This window comes from Marmota marmota, unplaced genomic scaffold, assembly GCF_001458135.2.
Source record: "Marmota marmota marmota unplaced genomic scaffold, marMar, whole genome shotgun sequence".
Lineage (NCBI taxonomy): Eukaryota > Metazoa > Chordata > Mammalia > Rodentia > Sciuridae > Marmota > Marmota marmota.
In genome coordinates, this window is record NW_026000174.1 from 31142358 (window position 1) to 31169443 (window position 27086).

General features: G+C 37.2%; 1 protein-coding gene across 1 annotated transcript in view; it reads right to left on the reverse strand.

Moving 5' to 3' along the window:
• Positions 1 to 14915: 14915 nt before the first annotated feature.
• The window catches only part of LOC107158263 (mas-related G-protein coupled receptor member X1-like), a 64996-nt gene continuing 52825 nt past the window's right edge, over positions 14916 to 27086 (reverse strand). Inside the window, exon 2 of the mRNA XM_015504726.1 lies at positions 14916 to 15924. Within this exon, the coding sequence (XP_015360212.1) occupies positions 14916 to 15924 (1009 nt within the window). The remainder of the gene's footprint in view (positions 15925 to 27086) is intronic.

Genomic DNA, 27086 nt, shown 5'->3' on the forward strand with positions numbered 1-27086 from the left:
GACTCTAGAGCCAAGGGATCTCTTCCTGCCTCTGTAAAGGCCCCAATCACTCCAGACTGCCCAGGAATCAACAAAACAGGAAGATACTAGTGAAAGAAGGCAGGGACCTCTATGCATCAAGACTGAAGGCATCCATCTCAGTTCCTGCAGCCCTGCATGGTCTGAGGACAATGTGAAGGAAAATCCCAATCTCTATTATCTCATGTTTCCTTGGTCTTTTTATTTATGGCAATGGACACAGGTTGGATCTCTATTTTTTAGGTGTATTTTGGGAAGCTCATGAAGCAACTGGACTGCTGAGGAGAAACTGGAATCCTGGACATTTCAGAGGTTCCTTTCTCCCTATCCACTGTCACTGATGCCAGAGGGCAAGACTAGAAACCTGAGTTGAATCAGACTCCACAATGTTTCTGTTTGGTGGAACTAATTTAAAGCATCCTTTAATAGCACTGGCGAATTTCAAGGAAAAATCCATATTATAAAGAAATAACAGAATATTGGGCAACATCATGGTCACATTCCTATATGACAGTTTGCAAATGGAGCTGGGCAGCGGTTGATCCCTGCCCAGGGCGTGTCCATGTTGCCACAGCCCTTGCTCTTAATCTCATGCTGAGGCCACGTGTTGCTTGTCATTTATCAGCACAGTTGCTATGTTTTGCTTGTCATTTAGAGTGTATTTACCTTGTTGTTTTTCATGAAGGGTAAAGTTACCATTTCCTGTAACATTTCTAAGATATCTCTTACTTGACTAGGTTGCTTCATTTCCTTGGCCTCTGTAAATTTTTGAATTGTGATTCTATCCCTTACCCCCAGAAACACACATTTGTCCTTTGCAAAATGAAGCTTTTGAATAAGATAATTTCAAGGACCTTTTTCCTTCTGTCTCCCAGGTTTTCCAAACCAAGTCTGAACTTCATAAATGAGCTGTGCTACTCACAATGCTTATTTTGCAAATGGCTTAGAGGGATTGCTTACCCTTTGCTCTTTTATTTTACCTTGAATTATGGTATAACTATGCCATGGGCCAAAATATCATTGGCTTGGAGTTTATCCTCGTTCTTTGATTTTTGTTATGTTTAAAATTCTTTTTAGTTATGTTACAACACCAGAATACACCTTGACATAATTACAAAAGCACAGATTGATTTTTGATTTTGAAAAAATGAGGATTTTGAACTACACAGCAAAGCTACAGTTGCTAGGAAGTCAGAGCAGCAGAAGAAGGTGGCCAAGACCAGCCCACCAAAATATCTATTTATTTTTTCCTCACATCTTTTCTCTCTTCCTCCCTCCCTCTTTCCCCTTTCTCTCTTTTGAGCAAAAATATCACAGTGAATAATCCCTTCTATAAAGACCAGTCTTACTCCTCAATAGAGGTTAGATTGTTCTAAACCCAAAAGGTTATTTTGAAAGAGCACCTCCTACATTTAAACAAATATTCAGTGAAATAACTTTCTGGGTTTTAATCTAGCCTATGCAAATATGTAATCATTTGAATCTCAACAAATAGTTTATTTCTCTTTGGGCCTCAGATTCCCTATATGAAAAAGAGATGGGAGGAGAAAAGTCTGGAAGCTCTTATAGTTCCCTGTAGCCTTAATATTTTACAAGGAGACAGCCAGATTTTAGGGAGTGCAGCGACACCAGGAGGTAACAGCTGTACTACTCCAATTCTACATCTCCAAGGCCCTGGGATCCCTTACCCTCAAAGCTGTACCATGCAGCTGTAGGTTTCTTAGTTCTCATCTGGTTGCCTAATAAGAAATAAGTCAGGGATTTCTTTCTTTCCTTTTTTTTATGAGATAAAAAATATTTTGAATCAGGGATTTCTACCTACCTGTCTTGCTAGATGCCATTTATCTCAAGTACCTGCCATGCTGGTAATTTCCCTTTTTGAAGAGTTTCTTGGTTACAGGTGGGGACAGTGACAAAACCTGAATATTTCTTTTATTTATTCTTGAAGTCTAGCGGAGCCCTCTGATTCTGTAGGTCCTCAGCACTGGGGCTATGAGCATTTAAGCATCATATGCCTCTCTGGTAACCTATGTAAAAATGCAGAAATTTTCTGTCATCCACATCATTGTATTTAATAAATTTTGCCTTGATCTAATCCACAAGGTAGAATAAAAAATAAGATACAGTTTACAAATGTGAAGGAAATTTCTCTGAAACTTGTACTTCCTGTCTCTGAGTTGTCATTTGCTCATTGGGCTTGTCCATCTCTCTGCCTCTCAGTTCTTGACTTAGCAGTTGGGGCAGAAGGTTAAGCTAAACACTGTCCTCTTCTAGGTACACTTATCTCTTAGGGAAATAATGGGCTGTATTGTTTCAGCAGGTGATTAGATCTTAGTTGCTAGAGATGTAGAAGCTGATGTTGTATTAATCCTTATTGAGAATTGAATCTTATGGAGGTGAAGGTTAGAGTCACTTCTTCAAATGACAAGTATTCATTGGGTACCTACTTTGCTCCCAAAACTGTCTTAACAGGTGTTGCAGTTGTGAGAAAAAGAAAGTCCTTGTTTGAGAAGATTGTTTTATTGGAGGGAAACACTTTTTAATGTTCTTTTCTAACCACAGTCTAAGATTCCTGAATTCTATGTGAATGGTACTGTAGTTTGGCAAGAATTTTCAACCATGATTTTAGAATTCATGATATTTGTACATGCCAGCGAAAGAAATAGAGGCCTCTGGATATCACCTCCACAGACAGGGGCCCTAACACTGGAAGAGTTCTAGGTTCTTAAAGTGGGCTCTGAGGGAGGCTGTTTCAAGGTGCTGATTCTTCAAGGTTGAAATGGTCCTGTATATGGCCTATGGGAGAAAGGAAAGGATGAGTGAAAGATGTGCAGGCATCAGGGGTTACATATACTCACAATCCACCAGAACTGGAAAACAGCTTAGAGAAAATCTCTTGTAATAACCTTATTTTGGAGCTGGAGTGACTTAATCTCAGAAAAGTATCTTGCCCCCAATCACAATCAGTAGTCAGTGGCAAATTTGAATTAAAATAGAATTAACATATATCAATAAGGAGAACAAGCATATTACAAATAACTGCAAATAATCATTCCAAACCAATTAAATCTCATCTGATGTGAGTGTGCAAGAGATGTAACTTTTCATTTGTGTGTATGGATGTAATTGAAAAATACTTTACCATGAAATGAATAATTAATAAAAATGTTATTCAAAAGACATTATATTATCAAATATTCAAATGAAATAAACCACTAATCATCAGTAGTGGTGCCCTATATATATATTTTTCTTTTTTCTACTTTCTTATATCTTCCACATTTTATTTAACAACTGTGTTGACATTGGTAGTCTCCCCAGTATACATTTGGCATCTCATTCTGAACATACAGTTAGGTTAGCCTGCCTTGGCTCTTGCTCTCATGATCAGATTATAGGACCAATTTGGGACTAGGGATTGTGATCTACATTATCAATGGCAAAGGTCAGTGATGCCTCAGGACCAGAGCACTTAACTTCCAGTGGGAGTCTCCCTAGCAATGATGTTGAGATTTGAGGGCCCTATCCACTGTCACCTATGCCAGAGGGCAAGACTAGAAACCTGAGCTGAATCAGACTCCACAATGTTCCTGTTTGATGCAACTAATTTAAAGCTCTGTCATCCTTTAAAAGCACTGGTGAATTTCAAGGAAAAAATCCATATTCTAAAGAAATAATGATGAAGTTGGAGCACTGCTGCATGGCAGACTTGGGGGAGTCCTGGAGGGGTGTTTAGATATGCTGTTATCTTTTTATGAACAGGAAATAAACTTTCACTGTTTGAAGTCACTGAAATTTTGGTGGTATTGATTTCTTTAGCATAACCCAGTCTATATCACTTGATATGGTAACACACACAAACCATGTACTATTAATAATACTATTTTAAGAAATGCCATCAACTAAATACAAATGGATTTTTTTTTTGCCAAAACTCAGAAGTCACCATACTAATATCACATTTAATTTATAACCATCCTATGATTGGTTTGAAATCAAGATCATTTTTCAAGTTAAGGACTATTGATTTGTAATAGGTAACTGAATCACAGGCTTATAAAATAGGGTAGAACCTCAAAATTTCATTTTACACATCCCAGTTCATACAGAGGCATGTCTAAATCATTTAGTGAGTTTTTTGAACCAATGACTTACAACCCCTTGATAAAAATACAGAAATAAAACTTTAAAAAATGAGATTTCTAAGTCACAATTCTGGAGTTTTGGTAAGAATTCTAGGGTAGGACCTAGGAAATGACATTTTAAGAACTCTGTCAAATAATTTCAGGCACAGTCAAATAATGGCAGTCAATGGCCTATGGACTGACTTTTAAATTACTTTTCTTTATTTTAATCTTCACTAAAATTCTGTGTCCATGTTAAAATTGAGATCACTTCTCTAATTTTAGGCCAGGTTCTTTGGAAGGAGAATTGGACATGGGGGTTGGTGTGCCTGTGATTTATTAAGAAAAGCTCTCAAGAGAAGCCTGTAAGAAAATGAGTAAAGTATTATGGGAAAAGAGAAGAATCTGAGCAAAAATAAGCTTTCATCAAAGTCTAGCCTCAGCATAGTCTTGCAGGGGTCTCTGGAGTGTAGATCAGCAGAGAGCTTGTTTCTCCTTGATTCAGGGAACTGGGCTCCTGTGCACCACACGCGTTGGTCAATCATTGGCTCCAGGCAGCCTGCACTGAGGTACCTACACTTGAAGCAGGTCCAGTCTCCTGAGGGAAATTCACTGGTGGAGTTTCCCTTGTGAGCTATGAAGAGGAATTCAGTTGACACCTGAGGATAAGTGTGCCCAGCTGGCACCAACAGTGTCTGCTGTTCCCACACTTGCACCCCTGAGACCCATTTACTCCTAGTATTGCATTCACCCTGTCTTGTTACAGTTTCTTCAGGATTCATGATGGCCATAACTTGTGGGGAAATTTACTAGAGAGGGATATGAGAAGAGTCATAGGGCCCATTTCTACATCTGGTCCCAAGGCTGCAACTGATACATATTATCTCCTTTCTTTACCACACATTACTGATTCTCTCCACTCTTGTTAGTTCCTGTCTGTCTTGGTAGCTTATCTGATAGAGTGACTAAACTCTCACCCTTGAAGATCTGAAGTTCTTTTGGTCATATCCTTACATGGTTGTTGGTGCTAAAATAGGGTAGACTTATTTACATTTACATTGCCCATTTATAGTTAAAGTTGGTGTGTGAGTAAGAAGAGATACGTGTGGGCCAGCACATTCCTCCCTGCCTCCTTCCTTCTGTGGCAGAAACTCCACATTCTCATGGTGATAAGGGTCAGTTGCTCCTGGAAGCATGCTAATGCTTTTCTTTGGTGGTTTATTGGCATGGAGAGCAAATGAGACCAGGGGCAGTGATCCTGTCAAGATCAGGGATATTCTTTTCTTTTTCTTTCTTTCTTTCTTTCTTTCTTTCTTTCTTTCTTTCTTTCTTTCTTTGGTTCTGGGGATTGAGCTCAGGGCCTTGTGCATGTGAGGCAAGAACTCTACCAACTGAGCCATATCCCCAGCCCAAGATCAAGGATACTCTTGTTTTGGACACTGTTTTCAGCATATTCTTTTTGAAACAGCACCTCTATATCCTCATTACTTTCTATCTCTACTGATTTGTCTATTGTGGGTATTTTACAAAAATGGCATCATACAATGTAATTTTCTTGTCTGACTTCTTTTACAGAACAAGTTTTTTCGTTAAATAAAAACTTTAAAATGTATTTTGTTTTTGTCTTTATATGAAATAGACCTTCCCCTAAAGATTAGAGTCATTTCCTACTACTCTACTAATTTTCCACCAGTCTTTCTAAATATTACACTTTTTGTTCCATTGGGTCTTTCAAGCAAGGTCAGGGGATGAGTGTCTTGGGTGTTCTACATCCCCTTTGCACAAACCCCTACAGCCCATCCCAGTTTGCCAGCTTTCTTCAACCTTGTATAAGAGTCTAGAGCAAACTTCTGAGACATTCAGGCCCTGAGTGCTCAAAACAATGGTAGGAAAACTAGATCAGTTCAGTATCTCCTTGTTTGCAATATGCTACCTTCAAAACTTAAGAGGCTTACCAATTTAATTTACTAAATTATGTTTTGTTCATGTACAAATATGAGGTAATGAATCCCTCTATTATGTATGATTGTAATGCCCCAAGTTTTAAAAAGCTAGATAGTATCAAATGTTAGGAAAAAAATGACCCCTGAGTCTTTGAGCACCTACCTTTCTCTCTCTCTCTCTCTCTCTCTCTCTCTCTCTCTCTCTCTCTCTTGTTATGGGGATTGAACCTAGGGCCTTGTGCATGCAAGGCAAGCACTCTACACCAACTGAGCTATATCCCCAGCCCTTGAGCTCCTTTCTTTATAGCTGGATTCGGAAGTACAATATCTTATGTTTTGCTTTGAAGGGGATGTTTCAGCATGCATAAAGCCACCAAACTCCTAAAAATTTCACAAGTGGTCAGGACCTTGAATCTTTGTGATTTTCATTTTCCTTGATATCCAGAATAATTGCTAGTTGTTAACCATCAGTTCTAATTATTATGATTCCATCAATATAATGTAGCAATATAATACTTCTACCTTCAGGACATGTTCTGACAGACAGTGTATAAATATTGTAAACTCTTTCCTGTCCAACCTGAAGCACAGTGCTTCTGATCCTCCTTCCTGATGGGTATTAAAAGGAATGCATTTGTTGGGTCAAAAGCAATGCTAAATGCCAAGTCCATGTTTCTGTGTTCCAGTAATGATGCCAAATCTGGCTCAGCATCTACAATTATTACTGCTGTTTGATAAATGTCAGTGTTGGGCCCATGAGCTGGAAAGCAGCCTATTATGCCTTTGTGAGGGGTTCTTAGGGCTTGTAACACTGGGTCCAGATATTTGTGGTTTGGAACACTGACCATGACTAGCCCCATCACCCTCAGGTGCTGGCCACCCTCAGGTGCACAGGATGTTCCCTTCCTTCTGCTTTTTGCCACTGACCTTTTAGACCATTGGTTGCCGCTCATAAGAGTGTTGCTAGGTCATTGGATTATTATGACCCTCAGCTAAATTTTCCCAGTAACAGACTATGCATAAAAGGCTTGTCTATGCAATAATAAAGTGGATTGAGATCTCTGAAACTGGTCTGTGGAGGTTTCTTTTTGACTCCGTCACCACACCCTCCTCAGCTGTTCAGTGAGCTTCAGCTGGACAGAGTGAGCCCACATATCAATTATCTACCATGGGATAGACATGTCCCTTAATGTTTTATGGGGGCCAGATCTGGTAAATAGATGGTCATGCCATCAGGACAACCACCCACACATCTGTTAAATGTTTGAGGTGATCAATTTCTGCCATTTCCCCGGAATAAAATGTTATTTATATTTATTATTTTTGAATATAAGAGGATAATATTTCAGGTGCATCCACCTGATTTTTCATATTAGTTACACCAAATAGCTATAGGAGGGTTTTTGTAAACTGCTAAGTCAGGTTGCTATTCCAATGATGTATTTTAGAACTGGAGAGATGACCAGGGTTGTCCTATAGTGTCAGAGGATTCATATATAAATGGCCCAGGAGTCTATTACTTGGTTTTCATTTACTGTATGAGCAATGATGCAGGCTCAGGTCTCTGGGCTTTTGAGTCAGCTCTGACCATAATTTAGGGCCCTCAATAGATGTAGGTATTTCCTTTTATTCAGATATAAACCCCGTGATTTTCTGATTATTATCAGTAGGTCTCTTTGGGAAAGGACTTTAGGAATCACTATTTATACATTTATGTGGTATTTGAGGGGCTCCTCCTCAAGAAAACTTGGTGTTTTTTTCTTCAAAAATTTACATGTAGGCTTTGTGTTTCCTTTCCTGAGCCCACTTTAAATTTTAGCATTCATTACTTTTTCTTGTGTGAACTCCAATGGTTGCCAAGAGTTGTGTTCCTAAATTTTCAGTTGGTATTCTGTTGGAAGGAAACACATTCTCTTCTCCCATTTATTTTATTCATGTCATTATTGATTCATGGATTGATTTTTTTGGAGGGAGTCACTATTAATCTAGATAGCTAATACATTTATTCATTTTTGCTTCAGTATCACAGATTTAATACTTTACAGTATGTTTTGCCAGAAAATGGGGACATTCCTATATTTTTCTCCCAGATGTCATGTTTTACATACTATTATGCAACTTTACTACACATAAAAAAGTGCATATTTGACGAATATTGTCAAAATGGCCGTACTAATCAATGTGATTCCAATTAAAATACCAACATCATTCCTTATAGAAATAGAAAAATCATTGATGAAATTCATTTGGAAAAATAAGAGACCTAGAATAGCCAATGCAATCCTTAGCAAGAAGAGTGAATCAGGAAGCATCACAATACCAGAACTCAAATTATACTATGATGGTATAGTAACAAAATGACATGGTATTAACACTAAAATAACATGTAGATCAATAGTACAGAATAGAAGACACAGAGACAAACCCACATAAATACAGTTATTGCATTCTAGACAAAAGCTGAAAACATACTGTTGGGAGTCGCCCTGCTCCAAAGACTAACTTCCCCATCCCCCGAGAAGAGCCGTCCAATGGTGAGCCTTGCTGGCTCACATGATCCTTACCCACCAATCAGACTAGCCCTGCTGGCTCACATGATCCTTACCCACCAATCAGAAAGCATCCCATGCCAACTGTCAAACTGTTCAACCATCAAACTGTCATAACTGTCAAACAACCCCCGGCTCTATAAATATGCAGAGCTGTTCCTCAATAAATGGGCATTTTCTCTGAAGTCAAGCCTTGTTCGTTCTTTCACATACATTGGAGAAAAGATAGTCTCTTCAACAAATGATGCTGGGAAGACTGTAAATCCATATGCAGCAAAATGAAACTAAACCCCTATCTCTCACCATGCACAAAACTCAACTAAGTAGATTAAAGATCTAGGAATTAGACCAGAGACCCTGTGCCTAATAGAGAAAAAGGTAGGCCCAAATCTTCATCCTGTTGTATTAGGCCTCCACTTCCTGAACAAGACTCCTAAAGCACAAGAAATAAAATCAAGAATCAATAAATAGGATGGATTAAAACTAAAAAGTTTCTTCTCAGTGGAAGAAACAATCAATTAGATGAAGAGAGAGCCTACATTTTGGGAGCAAATTTTTGCCACACCATGTCAGATAGAGCACTAGTCTCCAGGATATATAAAGAACTAAAAAAACCTGAACACCAAAAAAAAAAAAAAAAAAAAAAAACCAACAAAAAAACAAAACAAAAAAACCCCCCCAAAACCAAAAACCCAATCAATAAATGGGCCAAGTAGCTGAACAGGCACTTCTCAGAAGATATACAATCAATCAACAAGTATATGAAAAAAAGTTCAACATGTCTAGCAATTAGAGAAATGCAAATCAAAACTATTCAAAGATTTCATCTCAGTCCAGTCAGAATGGCAGCTATCAAGAATACAAACAATAATTAGTGTTGGCGAGGATGTGGAGGAAAAAGCACACATATACATTTCTGGTGGGACTGCAAATTGGTGCAACTATCTGGAGATTCCTTAGAAAACTTGGAAGCCATTTGACCCAGCTATCCCACTCTTTCAATCTATACCCAAAGGGTTTGTAATCAGCATACTACAGTGACATAGCCACATCAAGGTTCATAGCAGCTCCATTTACAATAGCTAAACTATGGAAGCAACCTAGATGCCCTTCAATAGATGAATAGATAAAGAATCTCTGGTAGATATACACAATGGAATATTACCCAGCATTAAAAGAAAATAAAATTATGGCATTTGCAGGTAAATAGATAGAGTTGGTTAATATCATGCTAAGCAAAGTAAATCAATCCTAATAAACCAAAACCCGATTGATTTCTCTGATTAATGGATGCTGATCCATAATGGGGTGGGACATGGGAAAAATGGGGGAACTTTGGGCAAAGGGAGGAGGAATGGGGGCAGGAAAAATGTGGAATGCGATGGATGACCGCACATATGATGCTACGTTACATCATGCACAACAGAAATGAAAAGTTGCCATGAATTTGTGTACAATGAATCAAAATGCATTCTGATGTCATATATACCTAGTTAGAAAAAAGAAATACAGAAAAAAGGAAAGAAAACAGTGATGCTGCTTTCTTTCATTTTTATATTCCTTTTTCTCAGCTTGCCTTACTTCTCTTATAAGACTTCTATTATTATGTTGAGTAGAAGTGGCAGGAGTGGGTGTTCTTGTCTTGCCCCATATCATAGAGAAAGGGTTTCAAGTTTTAACTATTGAATATATTGTTAGTTGTAAGCCATTTGACCCGGCTATCACACTCTGCAATCTATACCCAAAGGTATCTGGAAGATGTTCTGTATGTACCTATTGTGTTGAAGTACATTCCTTCTATACCTAATTTGTTAGCTTTTATTATGAAATGGTGTTGAATTTGTCAAATGATTTCCATGTATCTAATAAGATGACTAAATAAATTTTGTCCCTCATTTTATTAATATGTAGATTTACATTTATTGAATGGTGAATGTTTAAGCATAATTGTATCTCTTGGATAAACTATGATGCATAATATTTTAATGTACGGAATTGGGTTTGCTTGTAGATTGTTGAGGAATTCTGTGTCTATGTTCATCATGATTATTATATGATAGTTTTCTTGTTTGGGATGTCTGTGTATGGCTTTAGTGTTAAGGTAATGCTGGTCTTCTACAAAGAATTTACTGTAATCTTTTCTGTTCTACATTTTGGAAAAGTTTGTGAGTAATCGGTGAGTTCTTTAAATATTTGATCCAATTGAGTAGTGAAAATATCAAGTACTGGATTTTCTTTGATCAGTTTTTCTTTTTCTGTTTTTTAATCACTGCTTCAATCTCTTTGTATATTATGTATATGTTCATATTTTATACTTGTTCATGATTAAGTATTAACATATATGTCTAGGATTTTATTCATTTTATTACTGTACCAATTTTTTTGGTAGGTATTTCCTCATAATTGCCTATTAGAATCCTTTTTATTTTTGTCACATTGGTTGTAGTTTCTTAATGTTGTTTTCTGATTTTAATTATTCAAGACTCTTTTCTTTTCCTCTTTTTTAGCATATTTAACTTTTGTTAATACAATTTTTTTGTATTTAATTTTTGTGTATTTAACTTTTATTAATACAATTTCTTTGATTTTGTGTATCTCTAAAAGTCAATCATTGTTTTTATTCATATTTTATGTTGGTTTACTCAACTATATTTTGTTTATTTATTCTCTGATATTTACTTTTTTTCTCTTGGGTTCATATTTGGCTTAGTTTGTTCCTCTTCTATTTTCTTGAGCCATTGCTTTAAGTTGTTTATGTGAAATCTTTATTTGCTTTTAATGCATGAGTTTGGTGCTATGATTTTTCCTCTTAGTAATTCCTTTGCTGCACTCCACATGTTTTGGTATGTTGTGCTCATTTTTGTCTTAATATTTGCAGCAATTTTTTAAGAAAACTCTTTCATTGGTACGTCTGTGGTTCAAAAGTATGTTTACTTTTCATGCATTTGTGAATTTTACAAAATTTCACTAGTTGATTATTTAAAATCCTATAAGTCACACTGTGTCTTTGAACTTTATAATTTTATTTATTTACATTAAAGGTTATTATTGATATTTAAGTCCAGGTATATCTCATTTTATTGCATTTTATGGCACTCCATATATATATGTATATATATATTTTTCTTTTTAGTTACTTCTTCCCTTTCTTTCATTTCTTCTTTCTCTTCCTTTTCCTCTCTGCCTCCTTCTTCTTTTCTTTGTCTTCATCTTCTTTTTTCTATTATTATTTTATACAACTGTTGTCAGAAAAATTATATGATATCAATATGCATAGATTTTCCAATATTTGTTTTGTGTACTACTTATGATGCATTCTGGAAGATGTTCTGTTTGTACCTAGAGGAATGTGTATTCTCTTTAGTTGGATAAAGTGTTCTCCATATGTCTGTTAGGTTCTTTTGGTCTAAAATGTTTTTCAAGCTCAATTTCTATATCAATTTTCTTTCTGAATTAGGTGTCCATCATTGAAAGAGGCATATTGAAATATCCTTCTATTATTATATTGCAATCTAACTTATCCTTTATACCCTTTAATATTTTCTTTGAATATTTGTGGGCTTCACTATTGGGTTCATATATACTTACAATCATTATATTCTCTTGAATTATTGATCATTTTTTTATTACATGACATGTTCTTTATCTCTTTTAATATGTTTGACCTAAAGCCTATTTCATCTGGTATATATGTGTATATATGTACATATATATGTATACACACACACACACACACATACACATATAATCCCTGATTTAATTTGGTTTGCTGTTGTACAGAATACAGTTTTTCTTCTTTCCCACATTTTTGGAGTCCTGGGGATTGAAACCTATGCATGCTGAACTAGTGGTCTAAAACAGCTATATCATCAGATTTCATGTTTTTATGTTAAATTTTGTGTGCAATTTGGAGTGAAGAAAATATCTTATAGGAAGTATATAGAAGGGTCTTGTTTCATTTTAAAATCTGATAAGCCTCTCTCTGTCTTGGTACAGGGAAAATAATTCATTTACATTCAAAGTAATTATTGATAGATAGATAAGTTCAAGTCACCTTCATTTTATTCCACTTCTCTTTATGGTGATCTCCATATGTTTACTTCCTTTGTTGTCACTATGAATTGCCCCCTTTCCCATTTCTGTCCATCCAAGTCCTATTTATCTGTCATTGCAAAACTCAAGTATTGATGTGAGTGAAATTGTCAGAGGCACACACTAGGAAATGGTAGAATTATCAGTTCAAATTCCAAGTATTTCAAGAAAACTTTCCTATATACTGGGTATGACACACATGCTAGTGATATCATCTTGCACACATATCCCTGAGTCTGTTTGCATGCAGAAGAATTAACCAGTTATATCAGATCTCTCTGCTTTTAAACTCTATGCTAATCTCCTAAAGAAGAGTAAAAAATTTACTCTAAAGTGAACTCTGGTGTATGAATGATATTGATTTCCAATATATACCACACCATCTCCTGAGTCCAGACACACTTAGGTTAAAGAATATATGCTCACTGTGATTATAGCCATGGAATAGAGATATGACTATTTTTTATTGTTTCTTTTTAGTTATAAAGGTCAATAGAACTTGTGTTGACATAATTATATAAGCATGGATTATAATTTGTTCTAATTTCTAATTCACTCCACAGTATTTTCCCTTCCCCTCCCTTTTTCTCACCTTTTCTTCTTTTCCCTCTACTCTTCTGATCTTTCTTCTATTTGGTTATAGTTTTTTTTTTTAAATTAGTGTCTTGTAGATGTATGCAATGGTGAGATTCATTGTGGTGTATTCACATATGTACATAGGAATGTAGGTCAGATTCATTTCACAGTCTTCTCCTATCCCATTCTTCCACTTTGCTTTAATTCCCCTTTGTTTACTCCACTGATCTTTCTTTTATCCTCCCCATAGACCTGTTATTTAGATTAGAATTGGCATATCAGCATGGAGATTCCTCAAAAAAATAGTAATGGAACCACCATATAACCCAGCTATTCCACTTCTCAATATATATTGAAAGCATTTAAAATCAGAATACTACAGTGATACAGCAACATCACTGTTTATAGCAGCACAATTCACAATAGCCAAGTTTTGGAGCCAACCCAAGAACTCCTCAACAGATGAATGGATAAAGAAAATATGGTACATATACACAATGGAATACTACTTAGCCATAAAGAAGAAGGACTTTATGCCATTTGCCAGTATGTGGATGGATGTGGACACTATCATGCTAAGTGAAACAAGCCAGTCCCCAACGTCAAAGGTCAAATGTTCACAACTTCTGAGGCTGACTGTCTTGCAATGCTGTTTATTTTAGTCCATATCCATAGTGAGTCAAATGCCCCTGTCTTATTCTGAAAACTGATTCCAGTCCACAAATGGCATAAAGGTCAGATTTGGAAATTTAATAACCTTAGTGCTTGTTTGGATTGCTTGGGGTGTGCATGTCACCAAATTTAATCATGGGATCAGCTTGAAAATCCAAGTGTTCTGACCTCATGTCTTGTGCAATCTATAATCTAGCACTCTCAGGACCTCTATCCTTACACATGCCATGATTTCAGGCATGTGTAAGAATAGATGAATATAGAACATATTTCTAGGTTCAGTACTGGTACAGAAAATAGCTAAATAAACACACACACACCAGTTTTCAAGGGCAAAGGTCAGGATTTAACTGCTAAAACCCAACATCAACTTTTCACCATGCCATGTACAAATGTTACCAGAAGACTTTTTATAAATTAATTTCTTGGGTTCTTCTTATGCAGGTAGGGACTCTGCCTTCAAACCCCAGGGAATTCAACAAGTTTTATTATACCAAAACTCACTCATTAAGAATCAAGATTTCTATCTGCATCAGTGTCCCAACACATAGCACAGGGCTAATTGTTCACAGCATAGACAGAGAGAGATAAAAGATCATTATTTTCTATAACTTCAGGTAGAAAACAGTCAAAAATAAGAAGTTTATAATTTAATACAAGGATCATTTTTCTATCGGAATGAATAGGTAAAAGAGTAATGAAAATGTTTAGGTGAAGGTATGATGAGACATTTATTAAAAATATCAAAAATTAATTGAGACATTTTTACTTCATATTGGTTTCAATAACAGAAAGTTGAAAATCCAGGTTAACATAAAGCCATGGAAAGACATGCAAGAATATCTTGGGCACAAGCCTGAGAGAAGAGTGGGCAACAGTCAAGTGTGGCTGGGCATTGTTGACCGTTGAAGACACATCTGATGGACCAGAGTAGAGGGTCTTCATCCCTGCTCCACTCTGCCTCCTGACATCTCCAGGGTTCCCCGGGAAAGGCTGCCTCCACATTCACCCTCCTCAGGAGTGTCCTGCAGAGCCCGCTCAAGCACCAGCTTGAGGTTCTGTCCCTGCACCCGCTGCCTATAGGAGCCAACAAAGAAGTAAATGATGGGGTTGGCAGAGCTGTTAACACAGGACAAAACACTGGAAACCAGATGAAGGCAAGTAAACATGTTGGAGTCATTCTGAATCCAGACTAACAGGAACAAACGGACACCAAACAGTAGACCACAGAAGAGGAAGACCAGCTCCGTGAGCAGAATGGTAACATAGAGCCTAGTGAGAGGCTTCCTCTGGGATCCACATAGCATCCTACCCAGCAAGGCCAGGCTGGACCCTGAGAGAATAACAAATAAAATTACCAGCCATGCAGTTATAGTAAATTCAACTTTTTTACAAGGAGCTACAGTTTTATTGAAATAAGAAAAACAGCTTCTCTCCAGGGTACTAAGAAACATGGACAGGCCCCAGAGCAGGGCACACATGACAGTGGATGTGTGTCTTGGACGATGGCAACGGTACCAAATGGGCCACAGGACTGACAGGCAGCGCACAGTGCTAATAGCACCCAGCATGCTCAGGCCTGCAATGTAGAAAATGATTGCCCCGGTTCGTATGATGCCATATGTAGGGATATGGATGGGAAGGATGATTTCAATGACTTCCGTCAGGACTTCAGTGATATGGAAGCATAGATAGAGGAAGTCAGCCGCAGCCAGGTTTAGGATGTAGGTATAAAATGCATTTCTGTGCATGCGGACACCCAAAAACCAGATGACAGATGCATTTCCAGTCAGCCCAACTAAGGAAATGATGATGGTCAACACTTTTTCAATCAGATTATTATTGTCACAAATTGAAGGAAGGTCCTTATAACTTCCACTGATTGATGTGGATTCTGTTTTCATTTCTTTGATGATGGAATCCTCTTCCAAAAACGCTATGGCGGAGCCCCTAAAAACACAAAGGAGACTTGAGCATTTGCAGCAATAGCTCAGATATCAGGGTCACCCTGCTCTGTGGAGATTACTATATCCATTTTAAAGAGAAGGAGAACAGAGGATTGCATAGGTGAAATCACCAATCCACAGCAGAGGATTTATGAAATATGAAATTAAATCCAGTAGTTATTGTCTGAACAGCTGGAGTTCTCTGGCCTGAACCTAAATGACAAGGAAATATGCTGTAATCTGGACACTCCCACTCAGAGTGGGACCAGTACTATAATGACCTGGGATAGTTTTCTCTCAGGTGCTGGAATTGATACAGAAACAGAGGTGATTATAACATCTCCATCGCAAAGAGGGTTTCATTCAAGGAGGCAAAAGAAGATCTGGCTTTATGGCTACTAGGATAATGTGAGCTTTCGGTAAAACAGGGCTGAGAATGACTAGTCATAAACAGCTCAGTGTTCAGGCATTGAAGACAGGTTCACTTTTTAATCCCCAGAACTGAGCTCTATGGGTGGCCCACAGGCCCTCAATATCTATTTAATGACTGAATACATGACAGCGTAGGATGATTGGGTTAAATGGAAAATAAAAATAAAAATACAATAAAAAGCCTTAACACACACACATAAATGGGATGAAGAAAATGCCTTCATCATAATCTTTATTGTGAGCAGTATTGGGTGTAGTTAGAATTACTTCTATGTGACCAAATGACTGATGTTGACTATTGATGTGCCTTTGGAGTGTGGATTAAATGTGGCTTTGTTTAGCACCTAGAGGCCTTTGGTGCACAGTGTGGGGATCAGATTTGTATCTCAGCTGAATTGCTTGACAGTATAGAAGAGGACAGTGTGAATATGGGTGAGGTTTGAGTGCCACACAAATGAGGTATTTGAAATGGGAGAATGTCTGTGGAGGAATAATAAGGGGTATATATAATATAAACTTACTCCACCCCCTCCTAGGAAATCCTCAGTAGTATTTTTCTTCTTGATGAAAGCTTTTGTGTGAGATGAGTATACGAAGTGAAATTGAAAGAAGGCATGGCTTGAAGCATAAAGAGAATTGTTGAAGCAGATTCCAAACAGATAAAGGGACCCACTCATATCTTAATGATTAACAGGAGTTAAATGAGAGGTTACCACATAATTTCTCTTTGAATTCTCCCAAGAGTCTCTGAAATAAGAATTTTTATTTATCCTCTTTTACAGAGGATGGAATTGGGCACAAGCAGGATGAGTGATTACCCCTGGTATCACACAGGGTGGTTTTCAACACCCCAGGTTTTACAGCTCTTAGGACCTACCACTCATCTGTGTTGATTATATGTAAGTGACAGAAGAGTAGAACAGTAAATCCAAAGTTCTATCTCAGGTGGCAGTCAAATTGCAAATAAAATAAAATCTACATTAGCAAAGATCAGAAACAGAGAGGAAGAGAAGCCAATCAAATAGGGTACAAAAGGGAAATGTGTAGAAATCAGGAGCAGATATGAGAATCCTCAAGCACTTTGCTGTCTCACAAGGGCAGCTATGACTTCAGAATCCAGAGGACACCCAGATAGCAGGAGGCCTCCAAGGGGTTAGAGGGCACATTTTCCTCAGGGCCTGCAGAGAGGCATCCTGATGTAACATCCATAATGAGTTTTCTTAGCTAGACAAGTTCCCTCAGCATTGGTTGATTTGTACAGGGAACAGGAGGAAAAATGGAATTACTGGTGTCCTGAATTAATGCAGTTTCTACATTTGTTTTAGGGTATGGTGTATTTTTCTTTGTCATCAATCATGAAGCTCTATAATGAACTTCTACTTTCAAGGTATGTCTTGTTTGCATTATTTACTGCTCTACCTCACTATTTAGCATATGTTCTTTATAGATTATCTATTGTAATATCCTTTCTTTTTTTTGTGAAAAGAAACTGAGGCTCAAAAAGGATTTTATCCAAAGCATATCTTGAGGAAGAGGTCCAATTCCATTTCCTGGTTGGCTAGAGCCCTATCTGATGCTTTGCCACTGTTTTCTGCCCCATCTTGCCTTATTTTAGTTTCAGAGCTTCCAAAGAATCTTCATATGACCACAGAATCTGAGACATCATCAGCACCTGTCACAACTTCTAAAGTCTCCACATATCATTTTTTGTCTTCTGTAACAGCGATCATCTGGGTTTTAGGTCTCAAGGATCCTATTTCCTTTTCTATCTTAATGCTGATATCATCATGTGACTAGGCCCTGACCAAAGGCAGTGAGGAGAGTGATGTAACCAACTTCTGGGTTATAGGATTAATGGGCAGAGCATAATCAGCATTTCCTTCTTTATCTTCTCCCAGGCATCCATTCTGATACCGTTGGGAGTCATTTAGGACCACAAGACATTGGGCCCTCCCAGGGTTGGAGACCAAAGATTCCTTGAATCTGATGCTCTGGAGCTTACAGCACAGGTCTAACACATATCCTGTTAAGATAATTAGTGGTTCTTTTATAGCCACATTTTCACTCTAAAGAAGAAGGAAGTTTTTGCCTTTTGAAATGAGATTCCACTTTCAAGCCATGTTTGATAAATATAGGTGATTGTTTCATAAAATTGATGCAAGAGAAACAATATGTAAATAGGAATAATTATTTCATTACAGAAAAGATGGAAAGGATTCAATGATGATAGGCTGAGAAAACCCAAGAGAGTAGGAAGGTACAAGTAGTGGTGAGGGATAGTTTTGTGTGTTGGGCCAGTTTTTATTCCATCCTCCATCTCTGCCTTTGTAGACTTCCCAAACTGGTGGCTTCTTCAAACCTCATCAAAAGCATCATTTTCCTTCTTGTTTCTGGGTGAACTGAGCTATCTGGTGATACAACCAGGACAGTAGAGGTTGTGCGGAGAGGGATTTCAGTTTTTGATCTCCTTATTCTCTCCTGCTAGCAGGGTGTTGGCAGTGGCACAGGGCGTTGGCAGTGGCAATTGTCCACCTGCTTGGTCATCTTCTAGTAATACAACTACAACTAAGGCTATGTCTATTCCTAGTAGGTGCTCTTCCTTTGTCCTTATAGTCTAGTATGGAAACAGTGCTCCACTCTTGCTTTGTTTAGGGCAGTTCACCATGCATTGCTATTGTTCCCTTAATCCTGAACATCTTTGTAAATAGTCCCTTCTGGTGTATTTCTCAATTATTCCAATTTGAATCATCTTGTTTGAACCTTGAGAAATACAAAAGGAAATTATTTCTGAAAAGCAAGTGAAAGCAATGAAACCCATTGCATAGCTTCCTAGTTCTAGGAAGCAATTCCTCCATGTGGCTTTACTTTTTAAGTGAATTTCTAATAAAGGCAGCAATCTATTCATGACAACATATTTAAATGGTTGGAATGGGGCAGAATGAGAGCTCAGTCAGAAGGAAAAAAGTTCTCACTAAGCCTATATTAAATTCTCAAAGTAGGATCTTCAAGCACCCAGTCTTCAGAAATATGAAACCATCTCCTGCCTTTCCCTGCAAGAAGCACCATGCCCCCTCCATGTAGCATCTTATGGTAGAAACACAGTGATGTGAACTCAGAGAAAAGTCCATACATAGCAGGAATTCTGAAAATTCTTACCATTTGTCCATTCTCCTGTCCAGAGGTGGAAGAGCTGAGCTGTGCTGACAGGAGAGAATCTTTCTCAGATGGACTGACCCCAGGGTATAATTCTTTGTTCTCCAAGTGGAGAGATGCCCATGGAAGCTGTATATAAAGCTGGTGACCAATTGAGGCTTTTAAGATTCTGAATGCCCCTGTGATTTCCTGTCTTGGGACTGGGAGCAAATTAGAGAACATAATCATTTGAGGCTTCATTTTAATGAAGATGTTTCTCGGCATCTTCGCTGTTTCCAATCACATATTGGCCTCTCCCTTCCATCCCTTTCAATCTACCTACTTGTAAGTAGTTGCTTTTTTATGTGCTTTGCCAACTATATTCCCAGGTAACAATGTAGGTAATGTATGCTTTCATACTGAGTTTTATTACTAAATAACAAAGTATATCATTGGGTCATTAAATGTGCCACAGTCCCATGTTTTTTATTTCTTTATGTCATCAGTAATGCATTCATTTCTATATATTTGTTCCAAACAACCAAGCAAAAAGATGAGATTCCCATTCTCACTGAATCCTATTCTCTACTTATTACTTCTACCCATTCTTATTTTTCTCATTATTAGCTCTGATTAGCAAACATATTAGTATTTTAAGATTTGTCAGTGAAAAGAAGTAAATCAACTGATATTTCATACAAAATGTGAAGTGTTCCGTACATAAAATATTCTTTTTTCCTCCCTGCACTTCATGAGTTTTATTTTAAAATATTCATGCAGTGTAGACCTCCAAATTTTATGTCTTAGCTCATATGATTTCCCATCTGGTTCTTCATGTTACACTCATAATAAATTACTTATCATTTGTTAAAACTGTAATTTGAATAGGAAGCTAAGATGGACGTAAATGTTGGGACCCATTGGTAGAATGCTATGGTTTGGATATGGTTTAATTTTGTTTCCTCAGGAATTACGTGATCAGTGCTTGGTCTCAAAAATGGCAGTCAGGGTAGGTTTTGTGAAATATTTGAGAGGTAAGACCTAGCAATGGTCCTTGGGTCATAGAAAGCTTTTTATTAAATTTATCGTCATGCAACCCCTAGACTTCTTGTGAGTCTTTATATAGGAGCAAGCCTGGTCCCACCCAACTCTCTGCTTTCTGCCCAGAGGTATAGCCCTTAATCTACCTGCACCTCCACCACCCACCATGGGGCTTGACCCAGATCCTGGGCTATAAAGTTTTGACTTCCAGTCAAATCTATAAGCTAATTTAACTTCTTTATTTCATGAGTAGTGTGTGCCATAAGTTTTGACAAAGTAAATAAGTCTACATAATAAGGAAGTTAATTTAAAATTCAGAAATGTTTTTCTGTGGGTTGACTCAACAAATATTTCATAAGAACCTTAATTATCAGTTGAATTGTCTTAGAAAAATTATTTTGGGACTCCTAATCTCTAATTTCAGAATATAACTATTTGGAGATGCATCATTCAAGAGAATTAAGAGGGTTCCACTAAGGTGAGTATTATCCAAAGTAAATGGTGTACTTATGAGAAGAGGATATTAAGAAACAGACATATAGAAAGAAGACCAAGAAGGAGACACCAGAAGAAAAGAATCTCACTTACAGGCATGGAAATGTCTTATAAAATATCCATATGAAACCACTATACTTCTCTTATAATATATATACTATTTTTAAAAATTTAAATGTAGGAAGAATTTGGATAAACTGCACTTTTATATATTGCTAGTGGGAAAATAATTCTGCTACTCAGGTAAAATTTTTAGCATTTTTTGAAAAAATTAAATGTCAAAGATTTTCACACATAAATAGTGCATGCATAAAACAATGAAACCCAAATTAGATTTATAGTGTAGGTGATTTGGTTGTACTACCATCAACTGCCTGATTTTGATAATATACTACATTAATGTAAAATATCACCAATTATGTAGTCTAGGTATTAGGGGTACAGAAATTATACTGTTTTTGCAATTTTTCTTGCCTTTAATTAATTTGGAAGGAATGGCTTTAAAATAATTGAAAAGGTTAATTTGTTGGATGAGAAAACTACACAAATATTGAAATCACCATCAGTGAGGCCATAGGGGATGTTACCAAGGTGAGTAGAAAATATCATAAGAATCCATCCACTAAACTATCACAAGAATTCTCCACTACAATTAATCAAATGTTAAAATTTCATGATTTTTCTGTCAATAGCAATTTGAAAAGAAAGAAATAAAAATTTAAAGGCAGAATTACAGACCCAAGGATGCTCTTTCCCACTGTGCTCTCTTCAGAACTTGTCCAGTAGATAGGCATTATTCTGCCACATGGGTCACAGGACATTAAAACAAAGATTTAATCTGAACATCAAGGATAGTATTGGCTGGGGTCAAGTTCAGTGGTACAACACAAGCTATGCATGTGAGAGGACCTGCACTGAAACAAAGAAATGAACCAAAGAGATAGTATTGGTACTATATGCCCAAAGAGGTGTTGATGACATGAAAAATTTAAACACATTTCTGAAAATTCTTTATCAACTCTTAAGCCAGCAATTATATGAAGGCTAAAAAAAGTTTAGTGTTTAATTCTTATGTGAGAAATAATATTTTTAATTTATTTTGAAGATGAGTTACTTTTCCTGCTCTGAACAAGGGCTTTTTGTAGGTCAAAAAGCATCAGAAATGTGGATATATTCCATTGCTTCTTTCTTTACCCTGTAATTCCCAAGCTTTTCCTTGTTGTATTTCTCTTTGGTTTTCATTTGTGACATCTGACCCAATGGGTTGGACATATTCCTGGGAACAGGGTAGAAAACACAGGTTTTGGCCTTATCCTGGGCTCACCTTGCTGGTTGTTTTGGAACGGATACTATTTTGGAGTTGAGTCCAATGAATTTTTAAACATTATGCCAATTTGAGTCACTTCAAGCCCATGAGAGACATGGCTGTTTGCTTGAGATCTCTAGCTTCTGAAGAGGAATCTTTCAACCATGACCAAATATATGGAGAGGCACAGGGAATTAAACTTATGCATCCTACCCAAAATAGTAAAAGCAATTCTAAGCAGGAAGTGTGAATCAGGCGGTATAGCAATACCAGATTTCAAACTATATTACAGAGCAATAGTAACAAAAACAGCATGGTACTGGTACCAAAACAGGCGGGTGGACCAATGGTACAGAATAGAGGACACAGAGACTAATCCACAAAGCTACAACTATCTTATATTTGATAAAGGAGCTAAAAGCATTCAATGGAGGAAGGATAGCATCTTCAACAAATGGTGTTGGGAAAACTGGAAATCCATATGCAACAAAATGAAACTGAATCCCCTCCTCTCGCCATGCACAAAAGTTAACTCAAAGTGGACCAAGGAGCTAGATATCAAATCAGAGACTCTGCATCTGATAGAAGAAAAAGTTGGCTCCGATCTACATACTGTGGGGTCAGGCTCCAAATTCCTTAATAGGACACCCATAGCACAAGAGTTAATAACAAGAATCAACAAATGGGACTTACTTAAACTGAAAAGTTTTTTCTCAGCAAAAGAAACAATAAGAGAGGTAAATAGGGAGCCTACATCCTGGGAACAAATCTTTACTCCTCACACTTCAGATAGAGCCCTAATATCCAGAGTATACAAAGAACTCAAAAAATTAAACAATAAGAAAACAAATAACCCAATCAACAAATGGGCCAAGGACCTGAACAGACACTTCTCAGAGGAGGACATACAATCAATCAACAAGTACATGAAAAAATGCTCACCATCTCTAGCAGTCAGAGAAATGCAAATCAAAACCACCCTAAGATACCATCTCACTCCAGTAAGATTGGCAGCCATTATGAAGTCAAACAACAACAAGTGCTGGAGAGGATGTGGGGAAAAGGGTACTCTTGTACATTGCTGGTGGGACTGCAAACTGGTGCGGCCAATCTGGAAAGCAGTATGGAGATTCCTGGGAAAGCTGGGAATGGAACCACCATTTGACCCAGCTATTGCCCTTCTACTAATTCCCTGAAGACCCTTAAAAGAGCGTACCTGCAGGGATACTGCCACATCGATGTTCATAGCAGCACAATTCACAATTGCTAGACTGTGGAACCAACCCAGATGCCCTTCAATAGATGAATGGATGAAAAAAATGTGGCATTTATACACCATGGAGTATTATGCAGCACCGAAAAATGACAAAATCATGGAATTAGCAGGGAAATGGATGGCACTAGAGCAGATTATGCTTAGTGAAGCTAGCCAATCCCTAAAAAACAAATGCCAAATGTCTTCTTTGATATAATGAGAGCAACTAAGAACAGAGCAGGGAGGAAGAGCAGGAAGAAAAGATTAACATTAAACAGAGACATGAGGTGGAAGAGAAAGGGAGAGAAAAGGGAAATTGCATGGTAATGGAGGGAGACCCTCATTGTTATACAAAATTACATATAAGAGGTTGTGAGGGGAATGGGAAAATAAACAAGGAGAGAAATGAATGACAGTAGATGGGGTAGAGAGAGAAGATGGGAGGGGAGGGGAGGGGGGATGGTAGAGGATAGGAAAGGTAGCAGAATATAACAGTTACTAATATGGCATTATGTAAAAATGTGGATGTGTAACCGATGTGATTCTGCAATCTGTATTTGGGGTAAAATTGGGAGTTCATAACCAACTTGAATCTAATGTATGAAATATGATATGTCAAGAGCTTTGTGATGTTTTGAACAACCAATAAAAAAATTAAAAAAAATAAACTTCTGCATCCTGATTATCAGTCACTAAAGAAATATAAACATTTATTTAAAATGCCCTATGATTTACCTCTGTCTCATTTTGTTTTGTTTAGATTCTATTTGTCCTTGCATGCCTACCACCAAAAGTTGGTGTGGTTGGCAAAACCATAGAGTCATCAGTTTCAATTTTAAGACTCTCAAGAAGACTTCCCAGATTTACTCATTTCTGCACACACCCTTGCTAATGAGATCTTCTCCTTCTCTCTTCCCCATCTCATCTTGAATCCTGGAAGTATGCAGAGATAGTTGTGCCAATATTTTAGATGTATGTAAGGAATTGTATTTGTGGCTGCCTGTAATCTGCTTAGCTACTGCCTGAGTATATATACATGGTAACTACACAATAAAATCAGACCTGCTTCCTGCTTGGTCTCCAGAGGTCTTGAGTAGTGACTCCGCAGCCACACTCTCCTCTACCTGTGGACGTCCTTACCGGATGGGAGAGAACCCACACAGCAGGGGACTTAGAATTCACATTTTTCTTTAGTGTGTGATATTTAGCTCCATAAGGAACTGGTTTGTTCCTGGTTTGTTCACATTTGGACCCTATGTTTCTCCCTGGCCTTCTCTTATAAGATCCTCACTTAATACAGGAAGAAACTGAGGCTTACAGACAAAGGATTTCCAACACCACTCCCTGGTCCCTTCATGTTTTTTCCAGGGCTTTCACTATTCTCTCTTACACCATTCATTACTTGTAGAAAGTTTTGAAATTATTTTTATATCCTCACAGAATCTGAGAGACATAATGGGGCTGCAGAATCTACCAATTTTCTTTCTTTTTAAAATATTTTTTAGTTGTACATGGACACAATACCTTTATTTTACTTATTTATTTTTATGTGGTGCTGAGGATGAACCCAGGACCTCACCCATGATAGGCTCCCAATTTTCTTTAATATCCATTATTCCCTTTATGATATAACATTTCTAAGAGGATTATATCAGAAAAAAACCCATATTTCTGTTTTCCTTGATGTTTGATAAAACTATGTGGCTCTGTACTGACCCAGAGGAGGTGAGAAGAGTTGATGTCACCAAATCCTGGCTCATGGGATTAATAGAAGAGGGTAGTCTCTCTTGCTGTTTCCAGACTTCTTGGTAGACACATCTTGGAACCTTGTAGGAAAACCAGCATAAAGGTACATTTGCTGGATTGAAGAGTAGCAATTTGGAAGGAGTTCTGATGTCTGAGGCCTTGGAGCTTACAGCTCAGGTAGAAAACACCTTTGTATTTTTTCAAAGAATTATGACAATTGGTGTCTGTGACAGCAGTCTGTAATGAATAAAGAATGCATGTTCCCACAGGCCCGGTGTTGCAATGGCAGGGCCTCTTCTGTCTGATCATCATCTCCTACTGCTGCAGCTACAGTTATGGCTACTGGCATTGGCACCTGCTCTTTGCCTTGTCATTTTAAATCTAAAAGGATGAAAATGATGTTTCACTATTGCTTAGGGTACTTATGCATCATTCTGCCCAATTTTGTACATAGTCTTTTCATAGAATCTTCCTTAAATATTCAGATTGATTCATCTGTTTCCTCCTTTGGAATTTTCATATCCACAATGTTGAATAATTTTGAAATCAGGTTCACAGCACCTCACTAATGGAAGGCAATGGCTTTTTGTCATATTATTTTTTCAATGCATGTAAGAACTGGCATTCTTTCCATTAAATCATATTTATTTCTAAAATAGAAGTTTTAGAAATTTTTAGCTGGGGAAAAAGGTAAATTTGTACCTGAGCAAATGAGAAATGGTATGTGCTTGAGAGTTGACCTTCTATTGACTTTAAATCCTGTGAAAAGCCTATCCTTCCACCCCAATCCTTCTTTTCCTTCCTTTGTCTTCATATTTTTTCTCTATTCTTCTTACTTTATACCTTTGTTGTCAACATTTTATGATATCAATATTCTTAGGTTTTCCAATATTTGTTTTGTATCCTACTTATGATCAATCTTGGCAGATGTTCCATGTGCACCTGAGGGGAAGAGGTATAGTCTTTCAGTTGGATAAAGTGTTCTCTATATGTCTGTGAGTTTCATTTGGCTTAAAGTGTTTTTCAAGTTCAATGTTTCTTTATCAGTTTTCTGTCTGGATTAGGTGTCCATTATTGAAAGTGGCATATTGAAATCTCCCACTATTATTATATGGCAATCTATCAGATCCTTTAGATACTTGAATATATATATTTCAATGCCAGGTAACATATATATTTACAATCATTATATCCTCTTGATTAATTGACCTCCTTTTTATAACACAATGTGTTGTCTCTTTTTATATGCTTGACCTAAAGACTAGTTCATGTGCTCTATTGTCTGTCTATTTACCTACCTACCTACCTACCTAACTTCATTTGGTTTACAGTGGTATAGAATATAATTTTTTCTTTCCCACATTTTTGGGATTCTGGGTATTGAGCCTAGGGCCTTATGCATGCTGATCAAATGCTCTAAAACAGCTAGTATACCCTATGTATAAGTAGTAAAAATTAGCTGATTAAAAGTGGGATAGAGGGAGTAAGAAGGAAAAAATAACAAGGAAAGAAAGAGAAAAAAGAGAAAGGAAAAAAGAAAATAAGAAAAAAAGGGGGGGAGGTGGGGCATATGCAATTCCTCTATATTATATTATTCTGGTGATTCAGTTGTTAAAGTCCTATTTCATGCACAGTTCTTGGTTTCACATATGTTGAGGTTGTGAGGACCAGAGGGGGAATGGTAGAAGAGACTGGATGAATGGATGAAAAGAGAGAGAGAAGAAAAAAAAGCAAAAAAAAAAAAAAAAAAAAAAAAAAA